This window comes from Procambarus clarkii, chromosome 58 (genome assembly GCF_040958095.1).
Source record: "Procambarus clarkii isolate CNS0578487 chromosome 58, FALCON_Pclarkii_2.0, whole genome shotgun sequence".
Taxonomy (NCBI): domain Eukaryota; kingdom Metazoa; phylum Arthropoda; class Malacostraca; order Decapoda; family Cambaridae; genus Procambarus; species Procambarus clarkii.
This window is the reverse complement of record NC_091207.1, coordinates 21741905-21769422: the sequence shown is the minus strand read 5'-3', so window position 1 is coordinate 21769422 and position 27518 is coordinate 21741905. Positions and strand designations below refer to the sequence as shown.

The 27518-nt window shown below is 45.6% G+C and overlaps 1 protein-coding gene across 2 annotated transcripts in view; it reads right to left on the bottom strand.

Annotated features, from left to right (window-relative positions):
* LOC123767894 (hook microtubule tethering protein) overlaps nucleotides 1-27518 on the bottom strand; it is a 269532-nt gene that overhangs the window by 228420 nt on the left and 13594 nt on the right. For both annotated transcript variants that reach the window (XM_045757969.2, XM_045757968.2), the window contains exon 3: nucleotides 12140-12212. In XM_045757969.2, coding sequence (XP_045613925.1) covers nucleotides 12140-12212 — 73 coding nt within the window. The remainder of the gene's footprint in view (nucleotides 1-12139; nucleotides 12213-27518) is intronic.

The window sequence follows — 27518 nt, the reverse complement described above, 5'->3', positions numbered from 1 at the left end:
AGGGGGAGCAGCAGCGGTGGCGGGGGAGGGGGAGCAGCAGCGGTGGCGGGGGAGGGGGAGCAGCAGCGGTGGCGGGGGAGGGGGAGCAGCAGCGGTGGCGGGGGAGGGGGAGCAGCAGCGGTGGCGGGGGAGGGGGAGCAGCAGCGGTGGCGGGGGGAGGGGGAGCAGCAGCGGTGGCGGGGGGAGGGGGAGCAGCAGCGGTGGCGGGGGGAGGGGGAGCAGCAGCGGTGGCGGGGGGAGGGGGAGCAGCAGCGGTGGCGGGGGAGGGGGAGCAGCAGCGGTGGCGGGGGAGGGGGAGCAGCAGCGGTGGCGGGGGAGGGGAGCAGCAGCGGTGGCAGGGGAGTGGTGGCGGGGTCAGCAGCAGCAGCGGTGGCAGGGGAGGAGTGGTGGCGGGGGAGGGGAGCGGCAGCAGCGGTGGCTCACACACCGCCACACGTACACTCCCAGTCAACGACCGCCAAGACTGCCGTAGCCTCACTGCCCCGAGGGCTGGTGCAGCACTGTCTCCCGCCCACAAACTAAAATTCCTGCCGTTTTGACCCATGACTGACGCAACGCCTGAGCCACGCCAAGGGGGGGAGACAAAAAAAAAGACACCCCGGAGCAAGGCTACTAACGGGGAAGAAAAAGTGGGAGGCGAGAGAGACCAGAGGAGCAGGAGCAGCTGGTATCAACGCCAGCTATCAGACACTACCCACCGACACCTGCCCGACCACTACTCAGCTTGGGAAGGGCGGGTCGCGCGCCACTTAATACTCCAACATACAGCTTAGGTCCAGTCAACGACCGCTGCTCACCGCTCCACCCACACAACATACTCCACACCCCACCCCGGTCCACATCACCACCTACATCCCGCTCCAGACAAGGTGCATCAATCAAGTATGCACACAGACGGCCGGTGTACACAATAAGAGTAGATTATCCCAGTACAATAAATCAAATTACAGATAATACAAAGTGTAAACATATATCCTCTGCATCCATGGTTCCTGCCCGCCATCTGAGGAGCTGGAGGAACTCGACAACCTGTGACAAGTAGCCTTGTACCTTGCATAAAACCAATGTTGTAACCTATTTTGTGTAATGAAGTTTGAAGTTATAAATAAAATAAAATTACAAAATACAAAATATATAGGGGGGCGGTAGGAGACAATATGTGACTGTACACTGGTGCCCCACAAGCCTCCCCCGGATGCTGCATGTCGTCGTCTTCGAGGTCGAGGGTCCCTACAAACGCAACCAGTGGTGGTACCCCATATTATATATATATATATATATATATATATATATATATATATATATATAATGGGAGATAATCTGGAAATAATAATGTAGTATGCAGGTACAACAACAACAAAAAACACAGCTAAATGTGGTACCGCCGTATTTCACAAGCTACCATAGAAACCAACGAATAACATCATAGGAACACCAGTATAACCCTTATGCCAACACCCACAACTTTAAAAACTAAAAGAAAGTTTCCTATTCCCACCACATCAAACGTTACAATGAACCACCACATCGGACGCTACAATACCCCCACCACACAAATGGTTGCTGGAATTCAATCCCAACAAGTGTAAAGTAATGAAGATGGGAAACGGTCAGAGGATACTATTTACATCCACACCATAAGGGGGAGAGTAACTATAGTACTAGGAAAGAAAGATCTGGGAGTTTACGGGCTATTCATGCCCGTGCCACCTCTTGGGTGGCCTAATCATCATCTTAGGAGTGGATATAGTTCCAACCTTGAGCATACGTGGAGTGTGTTTCGTGAGTTGTTCTACTCCCCGAGCCCGGCCCGGGGCCAGGCTCTACTTGTGATAACTTGGTCCAACAGGCTTGGACCGGCCCGCAGACCCACATATCCACTACAGCCTGATTGGTCTGGCACTTCTTGCAAGAACTTGTCTGAGTGCCTCTTGAAGACACCTGAGGCGCATATCAACAAGATAACATTGGTAGCATAAGGGGCGCTGGCAAATATAAGAACATCGTTTAGAAACCTATCTCTGGACTCCTTCAAGGCCATCTACACAATATTTGTTAGTCCAATATTGGAATATGTAGCACCAGCATGGAATCCACGTGTTGTGAAGCATAAAGCTAAAATTTTAAGATTTGCAACAAGATTGGTGCCAGAGCTAAGAGTGTTAAGCTACGGGAATTGGCTAGAAGAACTAAATCTCGACCCCAGACGACAGTAGAAATAGAGGGATATGATCACAGCATACAAAATAATGAGAAGGGAATAGATAACGACAAGGATAGCCTCTTCAATATGTGAGAACGTAGGCAAGAGGACACGGGTGAGGGGGTGGAAACGCAAATGAGCCGAAGGAATGCAAGGAAATACTCGTACACTCTCTTACGGGTGGCCAACGAGAGGAATGCGCTGACAAGTTGTGGAAGCCACCTCCATCCTCAGCTTTGAGGTCTGATTCGACAAAGCATTTGAATGTTAAAATAGCAAAGTTATAATGCAACAGATACAATAAGGGTGATAGGTGGGGGCATAAATAGCTTGACCTCACTTCCCCGTAGAGTGTTAGGCATGCACTGTTAGGAGACCACAACAGACGCTACAATGCACCGCTACAAGAATCGTTACAATGAGAAGAAGGAAGGAGAGGTAGTTTGGAGGGAGGAAGAGGGGATGTGGGATAAAAACAAATACGACAAAGGTGCACGCGAGTATTTTCTAGGAAGAGAGGGTGTAACTAAGGGGAAGAGTGAGGGAGGGAGTGAGGGAGGTGTGGGGGGACGTGGAGCGACCCTCACAAGGACACCAGGCTGGGAGGGCGGGTCACTCCCTCACACCAGCCAAAGCCCACCGCTCGCTACCCTCCAACACAACGGGCCCTCTCCCCCCAACTACTACGCCTACCTACCTACCTACCTGCATTGTACCTGGATGGGGGTCTGGGCGTTGTTCTACTCCCCAAGCCCCGGCCCGGGACCAGGCATGACTTGTTAATTTGAGCTTGGTCCAACAGGGTGTTGCTTGGAGCGGCCCGCAGGCCCATATATCCACCACAGCCCGCTTGGTCCGGCACTTCTTGAAGAAAACTATCCAGTTTTCTCTTGAAGATGTCCAAGATTGTTTCGTACCTTTCATAGACGAACACAACAGGCACCAAGGGGATCTACAATACACCGCCCACCATACCACCAAACAACGCAGGAGCTCCACGAAGGGTGAGGACACACGACCACTAAACACACTACAACAGCAGGCCATCAACGAGTAGAATACCATGAAAATGTTTATAAGACCCAATGTAAGAAAGATTACTCTAAGATGACACACCCCGCTCCCACAGCTGTTTTTTATTTTTTGTAATTAATACATTAGGTATATCTGCATTTGTGCAGTAACCCTAGACTATGTGAAGGGGAGTACAGTGTGTGTCAAGAACTAGCTGCCCTAGACTATATGAAGGGGAGTACAGTGCGTGTCATGAACTAGCTGCCCTAGACTATATGAAGGGTAGTACAGTGCGTGTCAAAAAAGCAAGCAACGTTGTACTAAAAAATCCCCATCACACAGGATGGTTAGTCGTACAGAGGCATGTGATAAATAGTCTACACTGGCAGACTCTGGGTGCATTACGAGGATAGCATCAACACAAGAGTGAACAAGGCAGCAGTAATACTAAAAGTCCCCATCACACAGGATGGTTAGTCGTACAGTGGTCCAAGAGCTAGGAGCAACTCTATAGCAAACAAGACCCACAATACATAATTCCAAGATAAAATACAGACAAACTCTACGAAGGAAAAACAAAGTGTAAAGAGGAAGAGCAAAACACGTACATAAGACATCCGAGTATGATATATACGACTGAGCCACATCATTCATCTATACACATCCCTACATGTTGACATACGTGTGAAGAACCATACAAATACTCGCAGATCCCTGCAGAAGAGAACAAGCCAAACACACCGTGCCACCAGGCGAATACAATGTAATGCAATACGCCCAGACGAATACAATGCAATACATCTTAACTCGATGTTGATGTTGTTGTGTTGTTTTAGCTTCAGCTACTCGGAACAACAAGTTCCAAGTAGCACGGGCCCGTAGTGGACTAACCTGGTACAGGAGCGGAGCTGTAAGTGTCTCTCTTAACTGGCAATATATTCCACATACACATTTTTCCTTCACCTGAACTCCATCATCTTCACACTCACACTCGCACAAAACTCCCACCACTACCCCCCACAATTCCCCTACAGCCTGTACCTCACCACTCATATCAGCATGCTGTATTTCTCAAGTACAGACAAAAACCCAAGCTGCATCCAATAACCTTTCAAACTCACCTACAACTCCCTCACACACACACGTCTCCTTCACTCCTACCACTCCTCCACACCACCCACCCAACTACCTACCACACAATCTACTCTACCACAACCACCATATCCACCGTCAAATGTGGATAAAAGGCATAACCGAATGGAATATAAAGAGGGTGTTGGGTATACTGTAAGGTAAATCACAGCAACTGATGCAAATTTGACACTTTTAACTAAACATAATATATGGAAGCCGAGTGTGGCTATACAGTAGTGAATGAGAAGCTGCCTAGTAGCATCACTGAAGTAAATACTTCAAGTATTAACAAACGTTAAGTACACACTACAAATATTTGGGCACGGAGGATTTATCTTGCATGTGGCAGTAGGCCGACTGTAATTACTTAGCTCTTACGTTATAATTAGTCGTACAGCTCATGGAAGAAGTGTCCGTTACTCTTAATAAAAGCGGTAAAAAAACCCACGATATTTTATACATATTACTACGACGACGCGAGGTATGAGAGGAAAAACGTGTTATGGTCTTCTACACCCATGGGGAGCCGGTCGGCCGAGCGGACAGCACGCTGAACTTGTGATCCTGTGGTTCTGGGTTCGATCCCAGGCGCCGGCAAGAAACAATGGGCAGAGTTTCTTTCACCCTATGCCCCTGTTACCTAGCAGTAAAATAGGTACCTGGGTGTTAGTCAGCTGTCACGGGCTGCTTCCTGGGGGTGGAGGCCTGGTCGAGGACCGGGCCGCGGGGACACTAAAAGCCCCGAAATCATCTCAAGATAACCTCAAGATAACCCCAAACGTATTACACGTAAAACGCCAGTTTTCAGAGGTGTAAACAATGGAATGAGAGCAGGTACCATGCATGACCGTTGCCAGGGAACGTTCATGGTTGCAGGCGCTCCCACGTCTCTCTCTGGGCGCCGTCCACCAAGCTGGGGAGTGTTGGCTTTAACCTACATCATAAGGCTTCCTGCACTCAAGATGCTAAGCTTTCACCTCCGTCTTACAAGTGGACACGTTTTACCAGCAATGTACATTTTTTAAACTCCAGTGCAAGGAATTTGTATTGTTGCGATTTTGTGTCTTTTGAAGCGAGGGAGGGAGGGGAGGGCGACTGATTGTACTTATCTAGTTGTATTCGCCTAGTTGTGCTTGAGCTCTGGCTCTTTGGCCCCGCCTCTCAACTGTCGTACAAATTCCTAAGCCTATTGGGCTTAATCATATCTACATTTCAAACTGTGTATGGAGTCAGCCTCCACCACATCATTGATGACACTAAAAAAGTTCTATCTAACGTCCCTGTGGCTCATTTGGGTACTCGAGTTTCTACCTGTCCCCTTGTTCCCGTACCGGGATATAGACGTATCTGGCAGCTTTCTCAAACCCCAAATGACGAGTACACAATGTGTCAACTTTGTGAAAGAGAAAACATGCACTCTTGAACATTATATTGTAGAATGTCCCATACTGACTGACTTTCGCCCTCCTGGGCTGAGGTATGCTGAACTCTGTAATTACTATATGAGTACTGGAACACTTGATATATTGGACTTGTACCCAAGATTAACCATGTAATGTATAAAAATACAATCAATGTATGTGATGTAACTATATAACCTGAGCTTGTAAAAGCACCTTAATCACCTTAAGTGATTAAGTGCTTAATTGCACACTAGTTTCTCTATCAGCTATCTCACCCTGTCAGAGTAAGAGACAAATTGTATGTGAATGCATGTGTGTGTATATATATATGTATATGTACGTATATGTGTATGTGTGTATGTATATGTATGTGTATAAAGTATACTGTATATGGAAGCTGATCAGAATTATATTTCACCTTTGTAAATGCACATTAATGACACTATGTAAAAGACACATCGAACACTTTATGTAGGGCATACGTAAATCTGTGTATCTATGTATTTACGTATGTAGGTTAGCTTAGCATTTTAAAAGCACCGAATCACCTTCTGTGGTTGATTGTTCAATAAACCCCTGAACTATATGTTTAACACTTCTCTAACCCTGTCCATGGAGGACAGAAGAAAATGTATATATGCTGGTTAGCAATGTAAATGTGTGGCCACGTCTGTGGTAGAAAAAATAATAATAAAAAAAACACACCCGTGTTAAACAGTCTATCTTTATCTACCCTGTCAATTCCTGAGATAAATGCGAACTGTACTTTAATTGGATAAATACATGTTCTACATTGAGGTTGGAGTAGAGAGAGTTGACAATATAGGACATGATAGGAAAAATAGGACAAGTTTGATTTCATGATTAATATTACTGTTAGTAATGAGAATAGGGATATGATTTGATCAATATTTGAATTATATATTATATATTTAGATAAGATAAGACAAAATCTTTGCCCACGATATATTAGGTAGAGAGAGGTGAGAGTACTCTGAAGGTCTACCCTGAAGAGTACTCTCTATTCGGGCCAGTGGGTTAGATGACATTGGTGGGAGGAGTTAGGTCATGCTCCTACCTAACACACCTACACTAACACTACCCAGGCTCACCATAGCCCGTGCTACTTGCCCCGCTCCTGTGCCGGGTAAGTTACGGGCTCACCATAGCCCGTGCTACTTGCCCCGCTCCTGTGCCAGGTAAGTTACGGGCTCACCATAGCCCGTGCTACTTGCCCCGCTCCTGTGCCAGGTAAGTTACGGGCTCACCATAGCCCGTGCTACTTGCCCCGCTCCTGTGCCAGGTAAGTTACGGGCTCACCATAGCCCGTGCTACTTGCCCCGCTCCTGTGCCAGGTAAGTTACGGGCTCACCATAGCCCGGGCTACTTGGAACTTGTTCCGAGTAGCTGAATCTATAACAACACTAACACTACCCACACAGTGTCCCTGGAAGGTAGAGGCAGTAAGGCCCATGACCTCACAAGAGTGTGTTAAGCTCAAGAGCCAATGGCACGAGAGAGCAATGAATGTACAATTACACAAAACAATGTAAATTAACACACCATACTTTCTTCAGGCTAGGACATAAGAGGTTTGTTTTCTGTAGGATATTCCTGTGTGGCTCCCGAGCCAGTGGCTGGCCTGATCGCTGTTACTCATTCAGTCTATTATAGATGGTAGACGAGGGTTTATGACTCGTATATTAGTTCCAGTAAGGTCATGTCTAATGTGTTAAGCAACAACTTCTGTCATGTTAAGTCTGACTGGTATTTTATTTAGTTTGTAACTCTCTACTGTATTAGATCATGTTCCAGTGGTCTGTTTGCCATTTCTCCATAGTGCTGACATCATCTCTCTCCTCCTGGAATCTGTAAGCCTATTTCCCCATGAACAAATGGGGTATATATTTGCCCTTGTATACCCATGCCCGTGGGTATACAGGCCTGGTGTGGTGCAAGTGCACTTCTGTTCTTCTATTGTTCTCTTTCATCAAAATAGTCATGAGTTGAATTACTATGCCATCCTACATATACTCACATTGCACATGCAACATTTTATGCATTGTTCTAGCTCTGTGTATGAATGTGTGATTCATATGCAGGCGATGCGTCACAATAACGTGGCTGAAGTATGTTGACCAGACCACACACTAGAAGTTGAAGGGACGACGACGTTTCGGTCCGTCCTGGACCATTCTCAAGTCGATTCATACGTATGTGCGATTCATACGTCAGGCTGCTCGCAGCCGCATTCAACAGCCTGGTTGACTAGTCCAGCAACCGGGATGTCTGGTCGAGGACCGGGCCACGGGGACATTGAGCCCTGATATCATCACAAGGAATGCTCCAATTATTCTGCGCTTGATTTTGTGGTATATAAATGTCAGCATTTCTGCTTCTAGTTACAAGTTTTGCCGCGTCATCTACATCTTCATGTCCTTCCCTGGCGTTCCTACACGACTTGACATCCAGCTGATAAGCATTCATTAACTTCTGTGGTCAGATGAAGTCATGCTCTTGTTGCAAAGTTTCAATAGCAGTTTCCGAATCCGTATGCACGATGGCGTGTCCTCCATGTTCAAGAGCATCTACCTAATAATAATAATAGCATCTACCCGCCTGCTCGCAGTCTGGCGAGCTTTTGAGGCCCCAGTAGGAATGAGCGACCACAGTGTACTGCCGTTGGAGTACCTTGTTGAAGAAGGGTTATTGAACTCGAGGAGGGGTACTGAAAACAAAAGGTTGGCATTCCGAAAGGGAAAATGTGAGGAGAAAAGAATATTCCTAGCAGATATAACATGAGAATCACGTCTTCTGAATGGGCAGCATCTCCGGAAGGTTGTATCACAGCCTCCAACTATGGTATTTCCTGCCTTATCGGCAGCTTTAGATTCCTCTCTCCTCGTCTACTGATCCGTCTGTGAAGTATGTGAAGCTGTCAGATACCAAGTTGGCTTCTACATTCATCTTTGCAATGATGTATTAAATGGCAGTTTAGTCTGATTCTGTTTTCCCCCTTAAGAGCTATAGTCTTAGTCTGCTAGGAGGCTAGTCTTAGTCTGCTAGGAAGCTAGTCTTAGTCTGCTAGGAAGCTAGTCTTAGTCTGCTAGGAAGCTAGTCTTAGTCTGCTAGGAAGCTAGTCTTAGTCTGCTAGGAAGCTAGTCTTAGTCTGCTAGGAAGCTAGTCTTAGTCTGCTAGGAAGATTTCCCAGGGTGCTACCCAGGAACTGTAGACTGATTCATCGATCACTGAAGTTAAACTGGACATTCAATGGACTGGGTGAGCCTATGGACAGTTCTCAGGTCCTGAAACAATCTGCCAACAAATGTATTCACTGCAGAACATTGAAAAAAAAAGATTGTTACAAAGAAACATTGCAATGCAACCCTTTACCTAGTTGTACAGCACCGAGGGAGGCCCGAGGGAGGCCCGAGAGAGGCCCGAGTGAACCTTCCCTATACACATCGGTCACCATGAACGCGGCCAGCCTGTCCTACCCGCCTGTCCAATTTAAATTTTTCTTTATTATGCACCCCATACCCACCCCGTGGGTGGTGATGGAAAGGGTTACAGAGGCACATAATCGGTTCAGGAACTGAACCCCCTAGTTCGTTTAGCTAAGAAAATAACAATCTTTTGACACAATTATTAATGTTATATATATATAAATGCACATATATTTATATATATACATGTATATGCCTGTCCGTCAGTAATATCTGAGTGATTACCGATTATCTCACTAACCCAAACACATCCATTCTGCCAGCCAGTCACCAAGCTCTGTACCTACACTTACACACCAAACAAAATCCAACACCTTCCAGTACACGTGATGAAAGAGCCAGCACCCTTCCCCCGCCCCACTACACTGAAGAGCAAGAGTGGCCGCATTACTACCTCCCCCCCCCCAAGTGTCACTCCACTTACCTACTCTGCCACAGTAGACCAGAACACCTGTGAAGACGACGAGATGAGAGGGGCACCTTGGCGCGCCTGCTACACCAGCCAGCCAGGGAGGAAAATGCTGTACCCAGACAATCAAGACGAGACAATAGCCCCAGGCGGCGGCGGCGGCGTCTGCCAAGGTTCTTCAGTAGTCCTCCACCCTCCCCCACATCCACCCCCCCCCATAGTTAAGTGCATGTTAAGAAAAAACCAACATAACAAGAATGAGTGTGGGGTGGTAGGCTGTGGTGTATTGAGCTGTAGTGTGTGGCGAGTGTATGGTTAGTTCTGGTAGGGCGAGTGTTGAGTGTGGGTGAGCTAGTCGGCTTGAAGTTACCTTGAGGTTACCTTGAGGTGCTTCCGGGGCTTAGCGTCCCCGCGGCCCGGTCGTCGACCAGGCCTCCTGGTTGCTGGACTGGTCAACCAGGCTGTTGGACGCGGCTGCTTGCAGCCTGACGTATGAGTCACAGCCTGGTTGATCAGGTATCCTTTGGAGGTGCTTATCCAGTTCTCTCTTGAACACTGTGAGGGGTCGGCCAGTTATGTCCCTTATGTGTAGGGGAAGCGTGTTGAACAGTCTCGGGCCTCTGATGTTGATAGTTCTCTCTTGAACACTGTGAGGGGTCGGCCAGTTATGCCCCTTATGTGTAGTGGAAGCGTGTTGAACAGTCTCGGGCCTCTGATGTTGATAGTTCTCTCTTGAACACTGTGAGGGGTCGGCCAGTTATGTCCCTTATGTGTAGTGGAAGCGTGTTGAACAGTCTCGGGCCTCTGATGTTGATAGTTCTCTCTTGAACACTGTGAGGGGTCGGCCAGTTATGTCCCTTATGTGTAGTGGAAGCGTGTTGAACAGTCTCGGGCCTCTGATGTTGATAGTTCTCTCTTGAACACTGTGAGGGGTCGGCCAGTTATGTCCCTTATGTGTAGTGGAAGCGTGTTGAACAGTCTCGGGCCTCTGATGTTGATAGTTCTCTCTCAGAGTACCTGTTGCACCTCTGCTCTTCAACGGGGGTATTCTGCACATCCTGCCATGCCTTCTGGTCTCAGGTGCCTGGCGTGGGATACTAAATCCTACCCAACCTAACCCAGACCAACCTAATCTAATCTATCCTAATCTAGCATTATGAAAGATTTAAACAATGTAATCAACTTTGACGAATCTCCTTGTGTAGGATTTGACCCCCTTCCCCCCAACCCCCAACGAATGGTGAGGATGTCAGTGGCCATATGACTGATAGTGACAGGTGTGGCACTTACCTAGAAGTGGTATTCTTGTTGTTGTTGTTATTTTCACTTTGAGGGGGGGGGACGGGATAGCGAGCTGAGGTTTGACTGCTGGACATGGGGGCTCTGAGCTTGACCAAGGAGTACACACACATCTACATCACAGTGTGTGCTCTACTGTTAAGAACATGTCTAAGACTTTGGGACTTTATTGTGATCGTGGCACCTTCACTGTGTCCCCCCCCCACCTCCCCTCAATCGTGGCACCTTCACTGTGTCCCCCCCAACCTCCCCTCAATCGTGGCACCTTCACTGTGTCCCCCCCCCCACCTCCCCTCAATCGTGGCACCTTTTTGAGGTTATCTTGAGATGATTTCGGGGCTTTAGTGTCCCCGCGGCCCGGTCCTAGACCAGACCTCCACCCCCAGGAAGCAGCCCGTTTTTACTGCTAGGTAACAGGGGCATAGGGTGAAAGAAACTCTGCCCATTGTTTCTCGCCGGCGCCCGGGATCGAACCCAGGACCACAGGATCACAAGTCCAGCGTGCCGTCCGCTGACCGACCGGTTAGTACTCCCTTAGCTTCCATAAAATTATAATTATCTTCAATGATTTGACTTTGGAACAAATACTGTAGCTCTCATACCTCCTCCCTCATTGTAGCTCTCATACCTCCTCCCTCATTGTAGCTCTCATTGTTTATATACATAATATTAGTTTTTAATATAAAAAATTAAGATGTTACAATGCAGGAAGTTATTAAGTAGGGAAAGAAGCACAAATTAGATATGAAAATTATGGAAGGAAGGATGAAAGGGAAGGAAGGAAGGAAGGAAGGAAGGAAGGAAGGAAGGAAGGAAGGAAGGAAGGGAAGGAAGAAGGGAAGGAAGGAAGGGAAGGAAGGAAGGAAGGGAAGGAAGGAAGGGAAGGAAGGAAGGAAGGGAAGGAAGGAAGGAAGGGAAGGAAGGAAGGGAAGGAAGGAAGGGAAGGAAGGAAGGAAGGAAGGAAGGAAGGAAGGAAGGAAGGAAGGAAGGAAGGAAGGAAGGAAGGAAGGAAGGAAGGAAGGAAGGAAGGAAGGAAGGAAGGAAGGAAGGAAGGAAGGAAGGAAGGAAGGAAGGAAGGAAGGAAGGGAAGGCAAGGAAGGGAAGGAAGGAAGGAAGGAAGGGAAGGAAGGAAGGGAAAGAGGGAGTAAGAAACAAGGTAAGTATAACTGACCTTCAGTCTCCAGTTGTCGCCCACATCCGCCTTGATCTTGGTCAACCAGAACTTGGAGAAGTACTCTGGCGCTCTGAAACACAAACACCACTTATTACTCTCTGGCTTCCACACCCGCCACTACACACACACACACACACACACACACACACACACACACACACACACACACACACACACACACACACCCACCCCTACACCTGGTAGCCTGGTGGATAGCGCGCAGGACTCCAAAGCACCTCCAAAGGATACCTGATCAACCAGGAGGCCTGGTCGACGACCGGACCGCGGGGACGCTAAGCCCCGGAAGCACCTCAAGGTAACCTCAAGGTAGGCCAGCTAGGCCAACCTAGGCCAAAATGATGACAAGACCACACACATATGAAGGGACGACGACGTTTCGGTCCGTCCTGGACCATTCTCAAGTCGATTGGTGCTAGGCCAAAATGGTTGGCCTAGCACCTTCTAGGGCTAGGCCAACTTCTGGAAACACTTGGTGTCATACCACCGCCCGTCATCGGAACAAAGGAGCCTCGAGCTCTCACAGCCTCTTGGTATAATAAACTAGGAGTACTCGGCGGTGCCCGGGATAATCTGTTTTTTCCTGTTTTATGGTGATATGACCAACGTATGAATAGCAGAAAGTTTGTTCAATTTTCCTGGCCTCGGTGAATAAGTTTGTACATTAACAGAACAAAAGTGATAGTTTCAAATTTGTCAAAATATTTAGCCAGGCGCCTTAGGTACTCTAAGAGAGAACTATCAACATCAGAGGCCCGAGACTGTTCAACACAGTTCCACTACACATAAGGGGCATAACTGGCCGACCCCTCACAGTGTTCAAGAGAGTACTCGATAAACACCTTTAAAGGATATCTGATCAACCAGGCTGTGATTCCTACGTCATGCTGCTAGTAGCCGCGTCCAACAGCCTGGTTGACCAGTCCATCAACCAGCAGACCTGGTCAGGGACAGAGCCGCGGGAACGTTGAGCCCCGAAATCATCGCAAGGTAAGGTATACAGTGTATGTGCCAATTACGTACAATACATGTATAGGTATGGAGTGGAAATGGGGTGGAGAGAAAGTTAACTTTGTATTGAAGAATATTGTATTCTCTTTGTATTGTGAGGATGTGAAGGGAGAGTTGTATTTAATAGATTTTAACTTGTATACAATGTTCTAACGGTGGGAAAACATTTCCCAAGATATACAATATATACACATACCGGCAACATTTTGGGTACGAGGCCTGGTTAGAGACCGAGCTTCGGGGATATTGATCCACGAAACAATATCAAGGTAACGAGGACAGATACTTTAGGGGGGGGGGGGATACGTGTTGCTTTATTCCATCTTGACAGCTTCTGCCACAAGGTGAAAGAAACTTTGCCCATTTGTTTCTGCCTGGTGCAGGAATCGAACCCGCGCCACAGAATTACGAGTTACCTTGCCTTGAGGTTACCTTGAGGTGCTTCTGGGGCTTAGCGTCCCCGCGGCCCGGTCGTCGACCAGGCCTCCTGGTTGCTGGACTGATCAACCAGGCTGTTGGACGCGGCTGCTCGCAGCCTGACGTATGAGTCACAGCCTGGTTGATCAGGTATCCTTTGGAGAACCACCCTAGCTCCTACGCTGTACATATTAACACACATTATGTGATTAGCTTAACCTTAATACAAAGTTTAACAAAGGCAATTATTTTCGGCAAAATTAGTGGTGTGGAAGTGTATGACGCTGCAGGGACAGGATGCCACCACTACCAGACACAACCACTGTGTAACACCAGTCGCGACCCCCACACCCATCAACTGCTCCAGCCGCCCCCCCTCCCCCCACCGCAACTTCCGTCTGGGGCCGCTGACCCCCAACCACCGCGGACGACCCCCCCCCCAGTCCAATCCTTCCCAGCATTTAGCCTAGCTAACTATGCAAGCTGCAACATTTCCACTGGCTATAGTTGAATTTTATTTGATACCCCCTTTGTTCACCTAGCTGTAAGTTGACTCAGGAGTAAGTCAACTTCTTGTTGGATTGCATCTTGGTGGTGGGGGGGGGAGGGACCTGGATATAAGCCTTACGTGAATACACACACACAGGCTACCTGTCCCCCAACCCATTTTACTATTATTATTATTATTACAACTCAAATCGAAGTACTCGTGATGACTACCCTAGAGGAAGGAATCCTTAGTGTCCCCTACCCATTAGCCATGAGGCCAAGAAGCATGAAGACAACTACAGGACTCTTAGATAGAAAGATCTGAGAGTGGAGACGGTTCCAATACCAACACCCGAGTGAGGCACACACACTCAGGATAACATCAGCAGCACACGCGACGCTGACACAGACGTAAGAACATCCTTCACAAGTCTAGATTTAGACACCATCAAGGCCATCTACAAAGCATGTGTTAGACCAGTACTAAAATACGCAGCACCTGCATGGAATGCGCACCTTGACAGCATAAAAGAAAATTAAAGAAGTACACAGGTTAACAATGTGGAATGTTTATTGGTTAACAATCAATGGTTAACACTATTGTTTGTTTGATTAACAATCGCACCTATCTTGTACTTCACACTCACACTGTATCTTGTACTATCCACTTCCCCAATATGGGAAGCACCATTGTAGCAATGTACCACCTTGCTACAATGCACCTTTTCATCATACCTGATATATTAGATTAAGGACCTGCCTGAAACGCTATACGCGTGTTAGTGGCTTTGCAAGAATTTAAAAATACCAATCTTATGTAATCTCACCAACCCATTGTACCTTATTGTGAATAAATTATTATCATCATTATAACATTATAACATAACATTATAACATAACATTATCATTATATTATCATCATTATAACATTATAACATATTATCATTATATTATCATCATCGTGCCAGAGCTAAGAAGGTTAAGCTATGAGAATAGGCTAAAAGAACCTGGCCCCAGGCCGGGATCGGGGAGTAGAACTCTCGAAACCAGCTCCAGGTAATGGAACTAAATCTCACAGCTCTAGAAGATACAAGAGGGGATATGATTACAACATACAAGATACCGAGAACAGACAAAGTGGTCAAGGACCACCAAGAACGACTCTTCAAGTTGAGAGTAGGCAGGACCATACTCGCACCCTGTACGAGTGGTCAATAAATGGAATGACCTGAAAGTAGCCTCTTCCGCCCAAAACTTTAAAACCAGATTCGACTAAGAATTTAACCGTCAGATCAAATTATAACGCAACAGGCACAATAAGGCAAGTAGTAGACTGTAGCACAGATCTACCCCACATAGGTACCTGGGTGTTAGTCAGCTGTCACGGGCTGCTTCCTGGGGGGTGGAGGCCTGGTCGAGGCCCAGGCTGCTTCCTGGGGGTGGAGGCCTGGTCGAGGCCCGGGCCGCGCGGACACTAATAAGCCCTGAAATCATCTCAAGATAACCTCCCCCGAAGATGTTTTTAGGCAAGTACTTATAGGTATACAAGTAACTGACAAGTTCAAGTAAAAATAGTAGACCAGGAAGTGTAATGGCTGACACCACCACCAAGAGTAAGTACCCAAGTAATTATGACAACATTACCATTACCACAACTAAATGCTGCAAGGACGTCCCTCTACTACTGATGACTGGCAACACTTACCACCATAAGCAAACATCACCTATGTTATTAATTACCTCATTATCACGCCTCCACCTCCCACAGCAACGTTCATATCTCCACCTCCCACAGCAACGCCCACGCCTCCACCTCCCACAGCAACGCCCACGCCTCCACCTCCCACAGCAACGCCCACAGCGTGAGTAATGAGAGAGAGACATTACAAGCGACGAGACATCTCTGGCTGCGTGTTTCCTGTCTGTCTCCAGCGAGGCTCAGCCGTCAAGGTCACTTTGCGGGCTCCAATTTGGTTCCCGTCACAAAGAAACTTCGTCTGAAGAATTCCTATTGAAACATCAATGGAGACGGAGAAGGAGTGGAGGAAGACTATGAGAATACTGGTATTAATGAAGCTGCAGACGCCCTACTGGCCCGCACCAGGCAGCTCCTACTTGTATCTACCCAAACTCACTCATATTGTCTAACCTACTCTGGAAACAATCAAGTCATCGTACATCTAATATTTTGTTCCATGAATCATTCACCCTATTTCCAATCGAGTATTTTCCCAGTTTTTTTGTTTTCTAAATCCAATATTTATCTTATTTCTTATCTTATTCCTTTCTTATCCAATTTAAATCCAATGTTTTGTGTTGATCTATTAATCACCTATCTTGATCTTCTTGAGGTTATCTTGAGATGATTTCGGGACTTTCTAGTGTCCCCGCGGCCCGGTCTTTGACCAGGCCTCCACCCCCTGGATGCAGCACGTGACAGCTGACAAACACCCAGGTACCTATTTTACTGCTAGGTAACAGGGGCATAGGGTGAAAGAAACTCTGCCCATTGTTTCTCGCCGGCGCCCGGGATCGAACCCGGGACCACAGGATCACAAGCCCAGTGTGCTGTCCTCTCGGCCGACCGGCTCCCTACCGGTAAGTCTACCTCCTACCTATCTACCCAGCTAGACCCAGTCCAAGCCACGAACATTATTCTAGGAACTGCCTGTGTACGGGAAGGATGTTTGCGGTGACGCAGCAAAGTCCTTCAGGACACCACCCAGCCAGACGCTGGCATGATAATGCCTACATTCACCTGAAGATTGCAGCCATCAGTCTCCCGGCTACTGAAAGACTCGTCAGATACACCTCCTCGCCTACGGGAACATTAATCCTCCATGCTTAACCCAGTTCATCTACCTGCATTTTAAATTGGTTGGTTCTGGAAAGTTTTCTATTCCCTAAGCCCGGCCTGGGGCTAGGCTTGTCTTGTGAGAGCTTGGTCCAACAGGCTGTTGCGTGGAACGGCCCGCAGGCCCACATGTCCACTACAACCCGGTTGGTCCGGCACTTCTTGCTAATGGTAAGTTAATGAACTTGCACTAATTTTTCTTGAAGTCCACTTTTGTTTTTCATCCCATTGCTAATGAGAAGCCTTTACCCATTAGTTTCCCTGGAATACGACTCGCCAGTCGTATAACCAGATACCCAATTACTGTTAGGTTAACACAGGCACACAGTTTAGGATTGGCGCCTAATCTATCCTCCCCGGCTAAGGATACGAACCCGGGCCAAATCCCTCGCGAATCGCGGGGCGGATGTGTTACCACTGCGCCACCAAGAACTTACTAATTACTTACTTTTTCATACTTGCTTTGATCATTGAAGAAGTAACTTTCCGGGAATACTGTAACCAAACGGCTGACACCAAGATATCGCAGACCCTTGATAAGCAAGATTCCTTGAGAGAACGTGATAAGCACCTCCAAAGGATACCTGATCAACCAGGCTGTTAATCATACGTCAGGCTGCGAGCAGCCGCGTCCAACAGCCTGGTTGACTAGTCCAGCAAACAGGAGGCCTGGTCGACGACCAGGACGCGGGGACGCTAAGCCGCGAAATCATCTCAAGGTAACCTCAAGGAGGGCGGCTGGAGCCGGTCTTTCTACCCGCACAACTTCTCATTTGTTTTACCCTATCTTGAGGTTATCTTGGGATGATTTCGGGGCTTTAGTGTCCCCGCGGCCCGGTCCTCGACCAGACCTCCACCCCCAGGAAGCAGCCCGTGACAGCTGACTAACACCCAGGTACCTATTTTACTGCTAGGTAACAGGGGCATAGAGTGAAAGAAACTCTGCCCATTGTTTCTCGCCGGCGCCCGGGATCGAACCCGGGACCACAGGATCACAAGTCCAGCGTGCTCTCCGCTCGGCCGACCAGCTTCCCTAACACTTGCGTAAATTAACCCCAACCACTGGTTGATACCTGGTTGATGGGGTTCTGGGAGTTCTTCTACTCCCCAAGCCCGGCCCGAGGCCAGGCTCGACTTGTGAGAGTTTGGTCCACCAGGCTGTTGCTTGGAGCGGCCCGCAGGCCCACATACCCACCACAGCCCGGTTGGTCCGGCACTCCTTGGAGGAATAAATCTAGTTTCCTCTTGAAAATGTCCACGGTTGTTCCGGCAATATTTCTTATGCTTGCTGGGAGGACGTTGAACAACCGCGGACCTCTGATGTTTATACTATTTTGTTTTGCATACACGTACAGTTATTAAATAGAAAAACGTTAAGACAAAAATTGATCTTTCCTGGTTTTTATATTCTTGCAATCAGTGCAGTTGTACCGAGACCATTCTCAAGGTCGACTCGGAAGGCCAACACTCAAGACGGCCAACAACACCTTAGATCATTGTGTACCTTACCTGGCGAGGATTTCGGGGCTCAACGTCCCCGCGGCCCGCTCCCCGACCAGGCCCCCCCCCTGCTTAAACTCAATGTTCACAAGACTAAACAGTGTAGACAAGAGTGAGCAGTAGCGAGTGTTGCAGCACTGTGTACCGCTGGCTTCATTCCTCATCTGCGGCCAAATTCACGAAGCAGTTACGCAAGCACTTACGAACGTGTACATCTTTCCTCAATCTTTGACGGCTTTGCTTACATTTATTAAACAGTTTACAAGCATGAAAACTTACCAATCAACTGTTGGTATTGTTATAAACAGCCTCCTGGTGCTTCGGAGCTCATTAACTGTTTAATAATTGTAAACAAAGCCGCCAAAGATTGAGAAAAGATGTACAGGTTCGTAAGTGCTTGCGTAACTGCTTCGTGAATCTGCCCCCTGGGTGACGCGTGTCCGTGGAACTCGGGTGTCAGGGGACGACAGTGACTCAACATTGTAAACATATTATCCAGCTTACACGTGAAATGTTGAGACTACGGCAAAGTTGGCACCATGTTGACCTATCCATTTGGGAGCCGGTCGGCCGAGCGGACAGCACACTGGACTTGTGATCCTGTGGTCCCGGGTTCGATCCCGGGCGCCGGCGAGAAACAATGGGCAGAGTTTTTTTCACCCTATGCCCCTGTTACCTAGCAGTAAAAAAGGTAACTGGGTGTTAGTCAGCTGTCACAGGCTGCTTCCTGGGGTGGAGGCCTGGTCGAGGACCGGGCCGCGGGGACACTAAAGCCCCGAAATCATCTCAAGATAACCATCACACACAACAAGAGGCAAAGGCGCTACAATAATCTAGTATTAATTAATTTACGCCCTTCCCAAACTCTCAATCTTTTAAATTCCTGATTTTATATCACAAGGATCCCGGGCTTCTTGGCTAAAGATCTTCTGCCAACTTGATTTTATTGCTTATATTTATTGCTACAGACGACAGCACACAAGGCAATTTTTGGCTATGAAAATTATAAAACAAATTAATAAAGTCAATGGAAAAATTAATAAAGTCAATGGAAATTATATGCAAAGTTACTTATATCAAGGAATATTCCAGATTTTTTTATACTGCAGTTTTGAAAGGCAAATTCAAATCTCAAAATGAACTTTTGGGATTAAATACAAATAAATTTCTTCGTTAGTTTCTATCCAATATTGATGAAGTAATTCATTAAAATGAATTAAAATTCATTTTAATGAATTAAAATTCATTTTAATGAATTAAAATTCATTTTAATGAATTAAAATTCATTAAAATGAATTAAAATTAATTTTAATGAATTGAATTCATTAAAATTAATTTTAATTCACTAAAATTTTAATTAACATTAAAAAAATTATTTTTTAATGTTAAACACTGAATATTTGATTATATTTATTTTCCAGTACTTCCAAAGAATAAACCTAGACAACTGCATACAATAAACATTTTATCCTTCTAATGATACAAAACAAATGATTACAATAACAGTGCTTGACAATGTCATAAAAGGAATCTTGTTTAACTTTCTATTGTTAGTCCTTTTAAAGCGTAACTACGATTTTGTAAAGGCTAAAACAATAGAACGGATATAATAAGCAGGTCTGGGTATAAATAAAGATAAAGGGCCTTAAATTACTTAACTCTTACACATTCACGGTAAGAGAGATACTTTGCATTTCCCTTCATCACAAGAATTACAACCCTCTCCCCACAAAAAACAACCCCCTTCCACCAAAACATCACAACCCCCTCCCACCAAAAACATCACAACCCCCTTCCACCAAAACATCACAACCCCCTCCCACCAAAAACATCACAACCCCCTTCCACCAAAACATGGAAGGAGTTGTGCTGTTTTGACTCCTTTTCCACCAATCATGACAGACAACTGATTTTTTTCTGTTAGTAGTTAAAAAATGGAATGCAGTAGGAAGTCATCCATCTCAAACACACGTTAACCTCACCCCACACACACACACACTTGACCTATATACTTCCCTAGAGTCCACCACTACGTCACACACTCGCCAAGTTTCCAGAGACCCATGGCGCGAGTGTTTGTCCGCGAAATGGGGCATTAAATCCATCACAAGTTCAACAGCTTCTATATTTAGGATACACCTGGATACGAGACGAGAGAAATGGTCGAAAGGAAACGTAGTGGAGTTGAAGACGATAAACTTAGCTGGCACTGAAGGCGGCAAAAGTAGCCAGGAAAGGCGGCAAGAGTAGCCAGGAAAGGCGGCAAGAGTAGCCAGGAAAGGCGGCAAGAGTAGCCAGGAAAGGCGGCAAGAGTAGCCAGGAAAGGCGGCAAGAGTAGCCAGGAAAGGCGGCAAGAGTAGCCAGGAAAGGCGGCAAGAGTAGCCAGGAAAGGCGGCAAGAGTAGCCAGGAAAGGCGGCAAGAGTAGCCAGGAAAGGCGGCAAGAGTAGCCTAGTAAGGTGTCGCGTGAACTTGACGCGCGCCGCTAGCCCGGAGGACGAATAACGGCCACCTTGGACCGCTGTACCGCAGTCAGTCACTGTACCTGGAGAAGCCTACACATGTTGACACCGTCAATCCTTGTCACCGTGTATCCCAGCCAGCATGTTAATTATACAACAAATTATGGCACAGTAACAATGAAGTCATTGGAGCTCTATAGACAAAATATTTATTTTGCCCTTAGGTCACGTTTACATACTTCTACTCCACTACCCGACAGAAAGCAAGGGCTGAAAAATAAAATATCCCCACCCCCTGGTTTTCATAATTGTGTTAATATTAAACAGGAAAAAGATAAAACTTCATATTTTCAAATATATATTAATCAAGCGCCAAAGTTTTTAGTTCTTAGCGGCGTTCATTGAATTTAGTATCAATGAGGCTGCTGCTCTCTAACCGAAATTAGTGTTCTAATCTCAAGTAATATTATTACCAGAGTCTCCTTGTACAAACATAAGCCTGCCAAATGGTTGTTAGTTATGACATCCAACACCAAACGGAGCTGCCCACAAAGTTCAGCTTCCACTGAACCAGCCATCCTGGTATACTCGGTCAAAGCAGAGAAATAGACTAGACTGAAACACTAGGCTGCGCTAGTAAAAATACACATGCAACTACGCTTAGCCATATCTTATGATTGATAAAGTTAATACATAGAAAAATAATTATTGGTCATACTTTTTGACATTTATTGTAGTTGTTTATGTTATCTGGACCGGATATACAAGCTATTCCTATTATTGCCATTTTTATTTTACAATATAATTAAATAGCTCTTCCATAACCATCACCGGTCCGTTAATGGCAACCACACGGAGAGTCAAACTGGAGGAGACAAACAAGACTTGGCAACCCATCAAGACTGCAGCGGTTATGTAAAACTGTTTTGGCAAGTGGTTGCAGATATGGATCCGTTTTGGGAATACATGCAATGATATGCAAATGAGTACAAAACTACAAACCTTGACTAGAAGTTCTTAAACACATGGGGGCAAAATCTTACTGAGGCGACAAAACGGGTCATAAATACTCATACACTAAGTAAAACAGAAACAAGCAACACTTAGTGGGCCAGCCGGAGGCTAATGGCCCGCGCAGGAATTTGCCTGAGAGAAAAAAAACTCGTTGGAATTCACGACCCCCAGTGTGAAACATACTTAGATCAGTCCCTACGAAAGCTACAAAGAAAACAGTGCTTTAAAAATAGCCTGACCAGAAAGGAAGCCTTATGTCTCTGATTAACTTGATCCACTGAGGAAAAATCTACTCCTAGACGTAATGATCAAAGCCTTACACTGTTCTGGGTCTTTTCTTTTCAAATCGACCTGGAGGAATGCCTCCAGAAGACTGGAGGCCTGGCGCCGTATTTGATATTGCTCTAGTGATTATGGTTAATTATTAAGCGTGCATAATATTTACACCTGCAAAGGTCATTTATTTGCCAAAGAATGATGTCTGGGATAACATTAATATATTATTTACCCTTACATACATTAGAAAATGGAAGAGTGATGTTACTTTAGATATATATATGTCAAGCCAAAGCTACATTATAGCATTATCCAGTTGAATATGACTGGCAATAATGGATTAATTGATACTTAAGAAATGATGTGTTATCCGACTTACACGTCCCATATCAATTGATATCATAGGTACCCCGAGAGCTCGTACCTGCAGGAAGAAATAGGCGAGTACCTCTGAGCACTCCCCAACGTACAAACATCAGACACCCAAAAAAGCAATCTCTCCTGCTTTAGGAGAGATGTGGCTCTCTGATGGAGCCACATCAGTCTACATATGATGGTTTCACTACACATCACATATGATGGTTTCATTGCCCTGGCAATCTCCGCTCGCGGCATGCAGTTTCATCGTGTTAGGATTCGTTTAACTGTCGCCGTTTTTCCCAAAAGCTGCATTTGCAACCCATCCTCCAAAAAATTGTTGCGCTAGAAAAATGGTACCAGTTCTCGAAATTGACATACTGTCCCGTTTTCTGTTTTGGGTTCTCTGGTAGATTAGGTGAGAGCACTTAAGTACGACAGTTCCTTGACTTTGGCAAACCTTAGGAGGACAGGCTGCCCAACGGCACTTTAGCAGTTACTGAAGCGTTTCGTCATATTGATCAGCAGTAGTTTATGAGTTGTTAATCCTCTCCGCGCTTATTTGACTTACATGCTTATTTTATACAGGCCAAAAATGGTTTTATCTGCCGCGAGTGTACCATTACTGATGCTCGCACATGTGTATTGGAACTATTTTGCATGTACTAATTGTTACTGCTCTTTTTCCAACTTACAGATTCACGAAAGAACTTACGCAAGCACTTACGAACGTGTACATCTTTCCTCAATCTTTGACGGCTGTGGTTACATTTATTAAACAGTTTACAAGCATGAAAACTTGCCATTCAACTGTTGTTATTGTTATAAACAGCCTCCTGGTGCTTCGGAGCTCATTAACTGTTTAATAATTGTAAACAAAGCCGCCAAAGATTGAGAAAAGATGGACAGGTTCGTAAGTGCTTTCGTGAATCTGGCCCCTGGAGATGATTTCGGAGCTTAGTGTCCCCGCGGCCCGGTCCTCGACCAGGCCTCCACCCCCCAGGAAGCAGCCCGTAGCAGCTGTCTAACTACCAGGTACCTATTTACTGCTAGGTAACAGGGGCATCAGGGTGAAAGAAACATTTTGCCCATTTGTCTCCGCCTCCACCAGGGATCGAACCCGGAACCTCAGGACTACGAATCCGAAGCGCTGTCCACTCAGCTGTCAAGTGCCCTGTATTGTGTTGCCTTGCCTTGCCAAAAGTGTTTTGTTTGCCTTGCTATGCATCTGTACTTGATTACCTTGTTGTGCATCATACCTCGGTAGTTTACCTTGATGTGCATCATATCTCGGTAGTTTACCTTGTGCATCATACCTCGATAGTTTACCTTGTGCATCATGCATCGGTAGTTTACCTTGTGCATCAGACATCGATAGTTTACCTTGTGCATCATACCTCGGTAGTTTACCTTGTGCATCATACCTCGGTAGTTTACCTTGTGCATCATACCTCGGTAGTTTACCTTGTGCATCATACATCGGTAGTTTACCTTGTGCATCATACCTCGATAGTTTACCTTGTGCATCATATCTCGGTAGTTTACCTTGTGCATCATACCTCTGTAGTTTACCTTGCTGTGCATCATATCTCGGTAGTTTACCTTGCGCATCATATCTCGGTAGTTTACCTTGTGCATCATACATCGGTAGTTTACCTTGTGCATCATACATCGGTAGTTTACCTTGTGCATCATACCTCGGTAGTTTACCTTGTGCATCATACATCGGTAGTTTACCTTGTGCATCATACCTCGGTAGTTTACCTTGTGCATCATACATCGGTAGTTTACCTTGTGCATCATACATCGGTAGTTTACCTTGTGCATCATACATCGGTAGTTTACCTTGTGCATCATACATCGGTAGTTTACCTTGTGCATCAGACCTCCGTAGTTTACCTTGATGTACATTAGACCTCAGTAGTTTACCTTGATATACATTAGACCTCAATAGTTTACCTTGCTGTGCATTAGACCTCGGAAGTTTACCTTGCTGTGCATTAGACTTCGATAGTTTACCTTGCTGTGCATTATACCTCCGTAGTTTACCTTGCTCTGCATCAGACCTCAGTAGTTTACCTTGCTGTGCATTATACCTCAATAGTTTACCTTGCTGTGCATTATACCTCAATAGTTTACCTTGATGTGCACCAGACCTCAGTAGTTTACCTTGATGTGCACCAGACCTCAGTAGTTTACCTTGTGCACCAGACCTCAGTAGTTTACCTTGCTGTGCATTATACCTCAATAGTTTACCTTGCTGTGCATTATACCTCAATAGTTTACCTTGATGTGCACCAGACCTCAGTAGTTTACCTTGTGCACAAGACCTCAGTAGTTTACCTTGTTATATATTAGACCTCAGTAGTTTACCTTGCTGTACATTAGACCTCAGTAGTTTACCTTGTACATTAGACATCAGTAGTTTACCTTAATATGCATCAGACCTCAGTAGTTTACCTTAATGTATATCAAATCTCAGTAGTTTACCTTGTTGTACATTAGACCTCAGTAGTTTACCTTGCTGTACATTAGACTTCAGTAGTTTACCTTGATGCATCTTAAACCTCAGTAGTTTACCTTGCTGCACATAAGACTTCAGTAGTTTACCTTGATATGCATTAGACCTCAGTAGTTTACCTTGATGCACCTTAAACCTCAATAGTTTACCTTTTACCATAGACCTCAGTAGTCTACCTTGTACATTAGACCTCAGTAGTTTACCTTGCTGTGAACCAGACCTCAATAGTTTACCTTGCTGTGAACCAGACCTCAGTAGTTTACCTTGCTGTGCGTTAGACCTCAGTAGTTTACCTTGCTGTGTGTTAGACCTCAATAGTTTACCTTGCTGTACATTAGACCTCAGTAGTTTACCTTGTTGTGCGTTAGACATCATTAGTTTACCTTGCTGTGCGTTAGACCTCAATAGTTTACCTTGCTGTGCATTATACCTCAATAGTTTACCTTAATGTGCACCAGACCTCCGTAGTTTACCTTGTTGTGCACCAGACCTCAGTAGTTTACCTTGTACATTAGACCTCAGTAGTTCACCTTACTGTGCGTTAGACCTCAATAGTTTACCTTGCTGTACATTAGACCTCAGTAGTTTACCTTGTGCATTATACCTCAGTAGTTTACCTTGCTGTGCACCAGACCTCAGCGCTTGGTATCCTTGTTGTGTAAAGGTTCTTCCTCAATTCTTAATCGGGAATCCCAATGAAGGTGAAAAACATGGGGGGATACATAAGGGATAAAAAAACAATGAATGTTTTTCACCTTCATTGTATTATCACCTGACCTAATGCGGGTATAAAATCAACTAGTATTGTAAGATCTGTTCACTTGAGAATGAACCATGGAGGTTCGAAACGTCGTGCAAATTATACAAATAAGTGTAATACACTCTATAGTAAATCACTTCTTTTCTTCACCTTAAAAGTACGAAAATGAGTTTTGGAGAACTCCTATTTCAATTAAGCCCTGATGCTAAGAAAATAGTTAGAGGGATAGAAGCCCTAAACCAGAAAATATATATATATATATATATATATATATATATATATATATATATATATATATATATATATATATATTATTCACAGGCTAGCTGTCCCCGACAATTATTATTAATTCGGAAATATTCTCAACTTACCGTAGCCTGAACATGAAGGATTTTGCAAACGCCATTCCTGCTTAGTTTGTCATGTACGTTAGCTCCTACATACTTACATCACGCTCTTATTGGTTTTCTCCGTTAAGACAATTTTTGAAGATTTGGGTAGCCAGTGTTCTCTAAGTTCTTCTCCCCCCCCCCATGACCTCTTAATCAATTTCTCAACGCCACACACTGAGTGTTTTTGTTTACCCCGGGGCTCTTGAGACGAGTCCGGCTCCGTCAAGAGTTGTGGCAGCCTGGACCATCCCTCCAGGTGGTCCACGTGGCCGCCACATCCTCCCTCTTCATCTACACATTAAAGTATCCTGCTGACAGCTAGGATATAATGTATGATAATGATGTAGTGTCGTATACCAAGGTATTATGACAGTCATACCTGGATCATACCTGGAGATGGTTTCGGGAGGTCTTCTGCTCCCCGAGACCAGCACGATATGGAAGAAAATGCAGAATAGAACCAGTGAAGAGCAGAGGTGCCATAGGCGCAATCAGAGAACAATGTATAAACATCAGAGGTCCGCGGTTGTTCAACGTCCTCCCAGCGAGCATCAGAAATATTGCCAGAACAACCGTGGACATCTTCAAGATAAAACTAAATTTTCTCCAAGAAGTGCCGGACCAACTGAACTGTGGTGGATATGCGAGCCTGTAGGCCGCTCCAAGCAACAGCCTGGTGGACCAAGCTCTCACAAGTCAAGCTTGGCCTTGGGCTGGGCTTCGGGAGTAGAACTCTCAGAACCCCATCAAGCAGGTATCAGCATCTTAATCACTGAGAACATCTCAATCAAAATGTAGTCTCTGGAACAAGAAAGGTGTACCTTGAAGTGGATTCGAGGACCAATGCCCTCCCAAGGTCCGGTCTCTGACCATGCCTCCTGTTGACGGTCGGCTTATTTAGGTTATTTTACGCCGCAGCACGAAATCTGAAGTACGAGTAACAACCTGGTTGATCAGGTACCCTTCGGAGATGTTTATCAAGTTTCATTTTGAACGCCGAAAGATGTTGGCGTGTTATGTCCTGTATATTTTGTGTTGAAGTCTTAGTAACTCAATGTTTAAATTCTCTCCTTAAAGCTCTACACCTCATTGGGGTTATTTTGTACATTCTGAAATGCTACCTGGTCTCTTAAGGAATTATTTCAGTGTTCAATATTGGAACTCCGATGTACTCGCTCCGTCATTTTAGTCCTGTAAATTTGTCATGTCCCTCTTCTTGTAATCTTAATTTACTAACTTTGGAAATATTTACTTTGGACAAATCTCTCTGGTGCTGCCCAGCATTTCTGGCTGAAGAAATACACCAT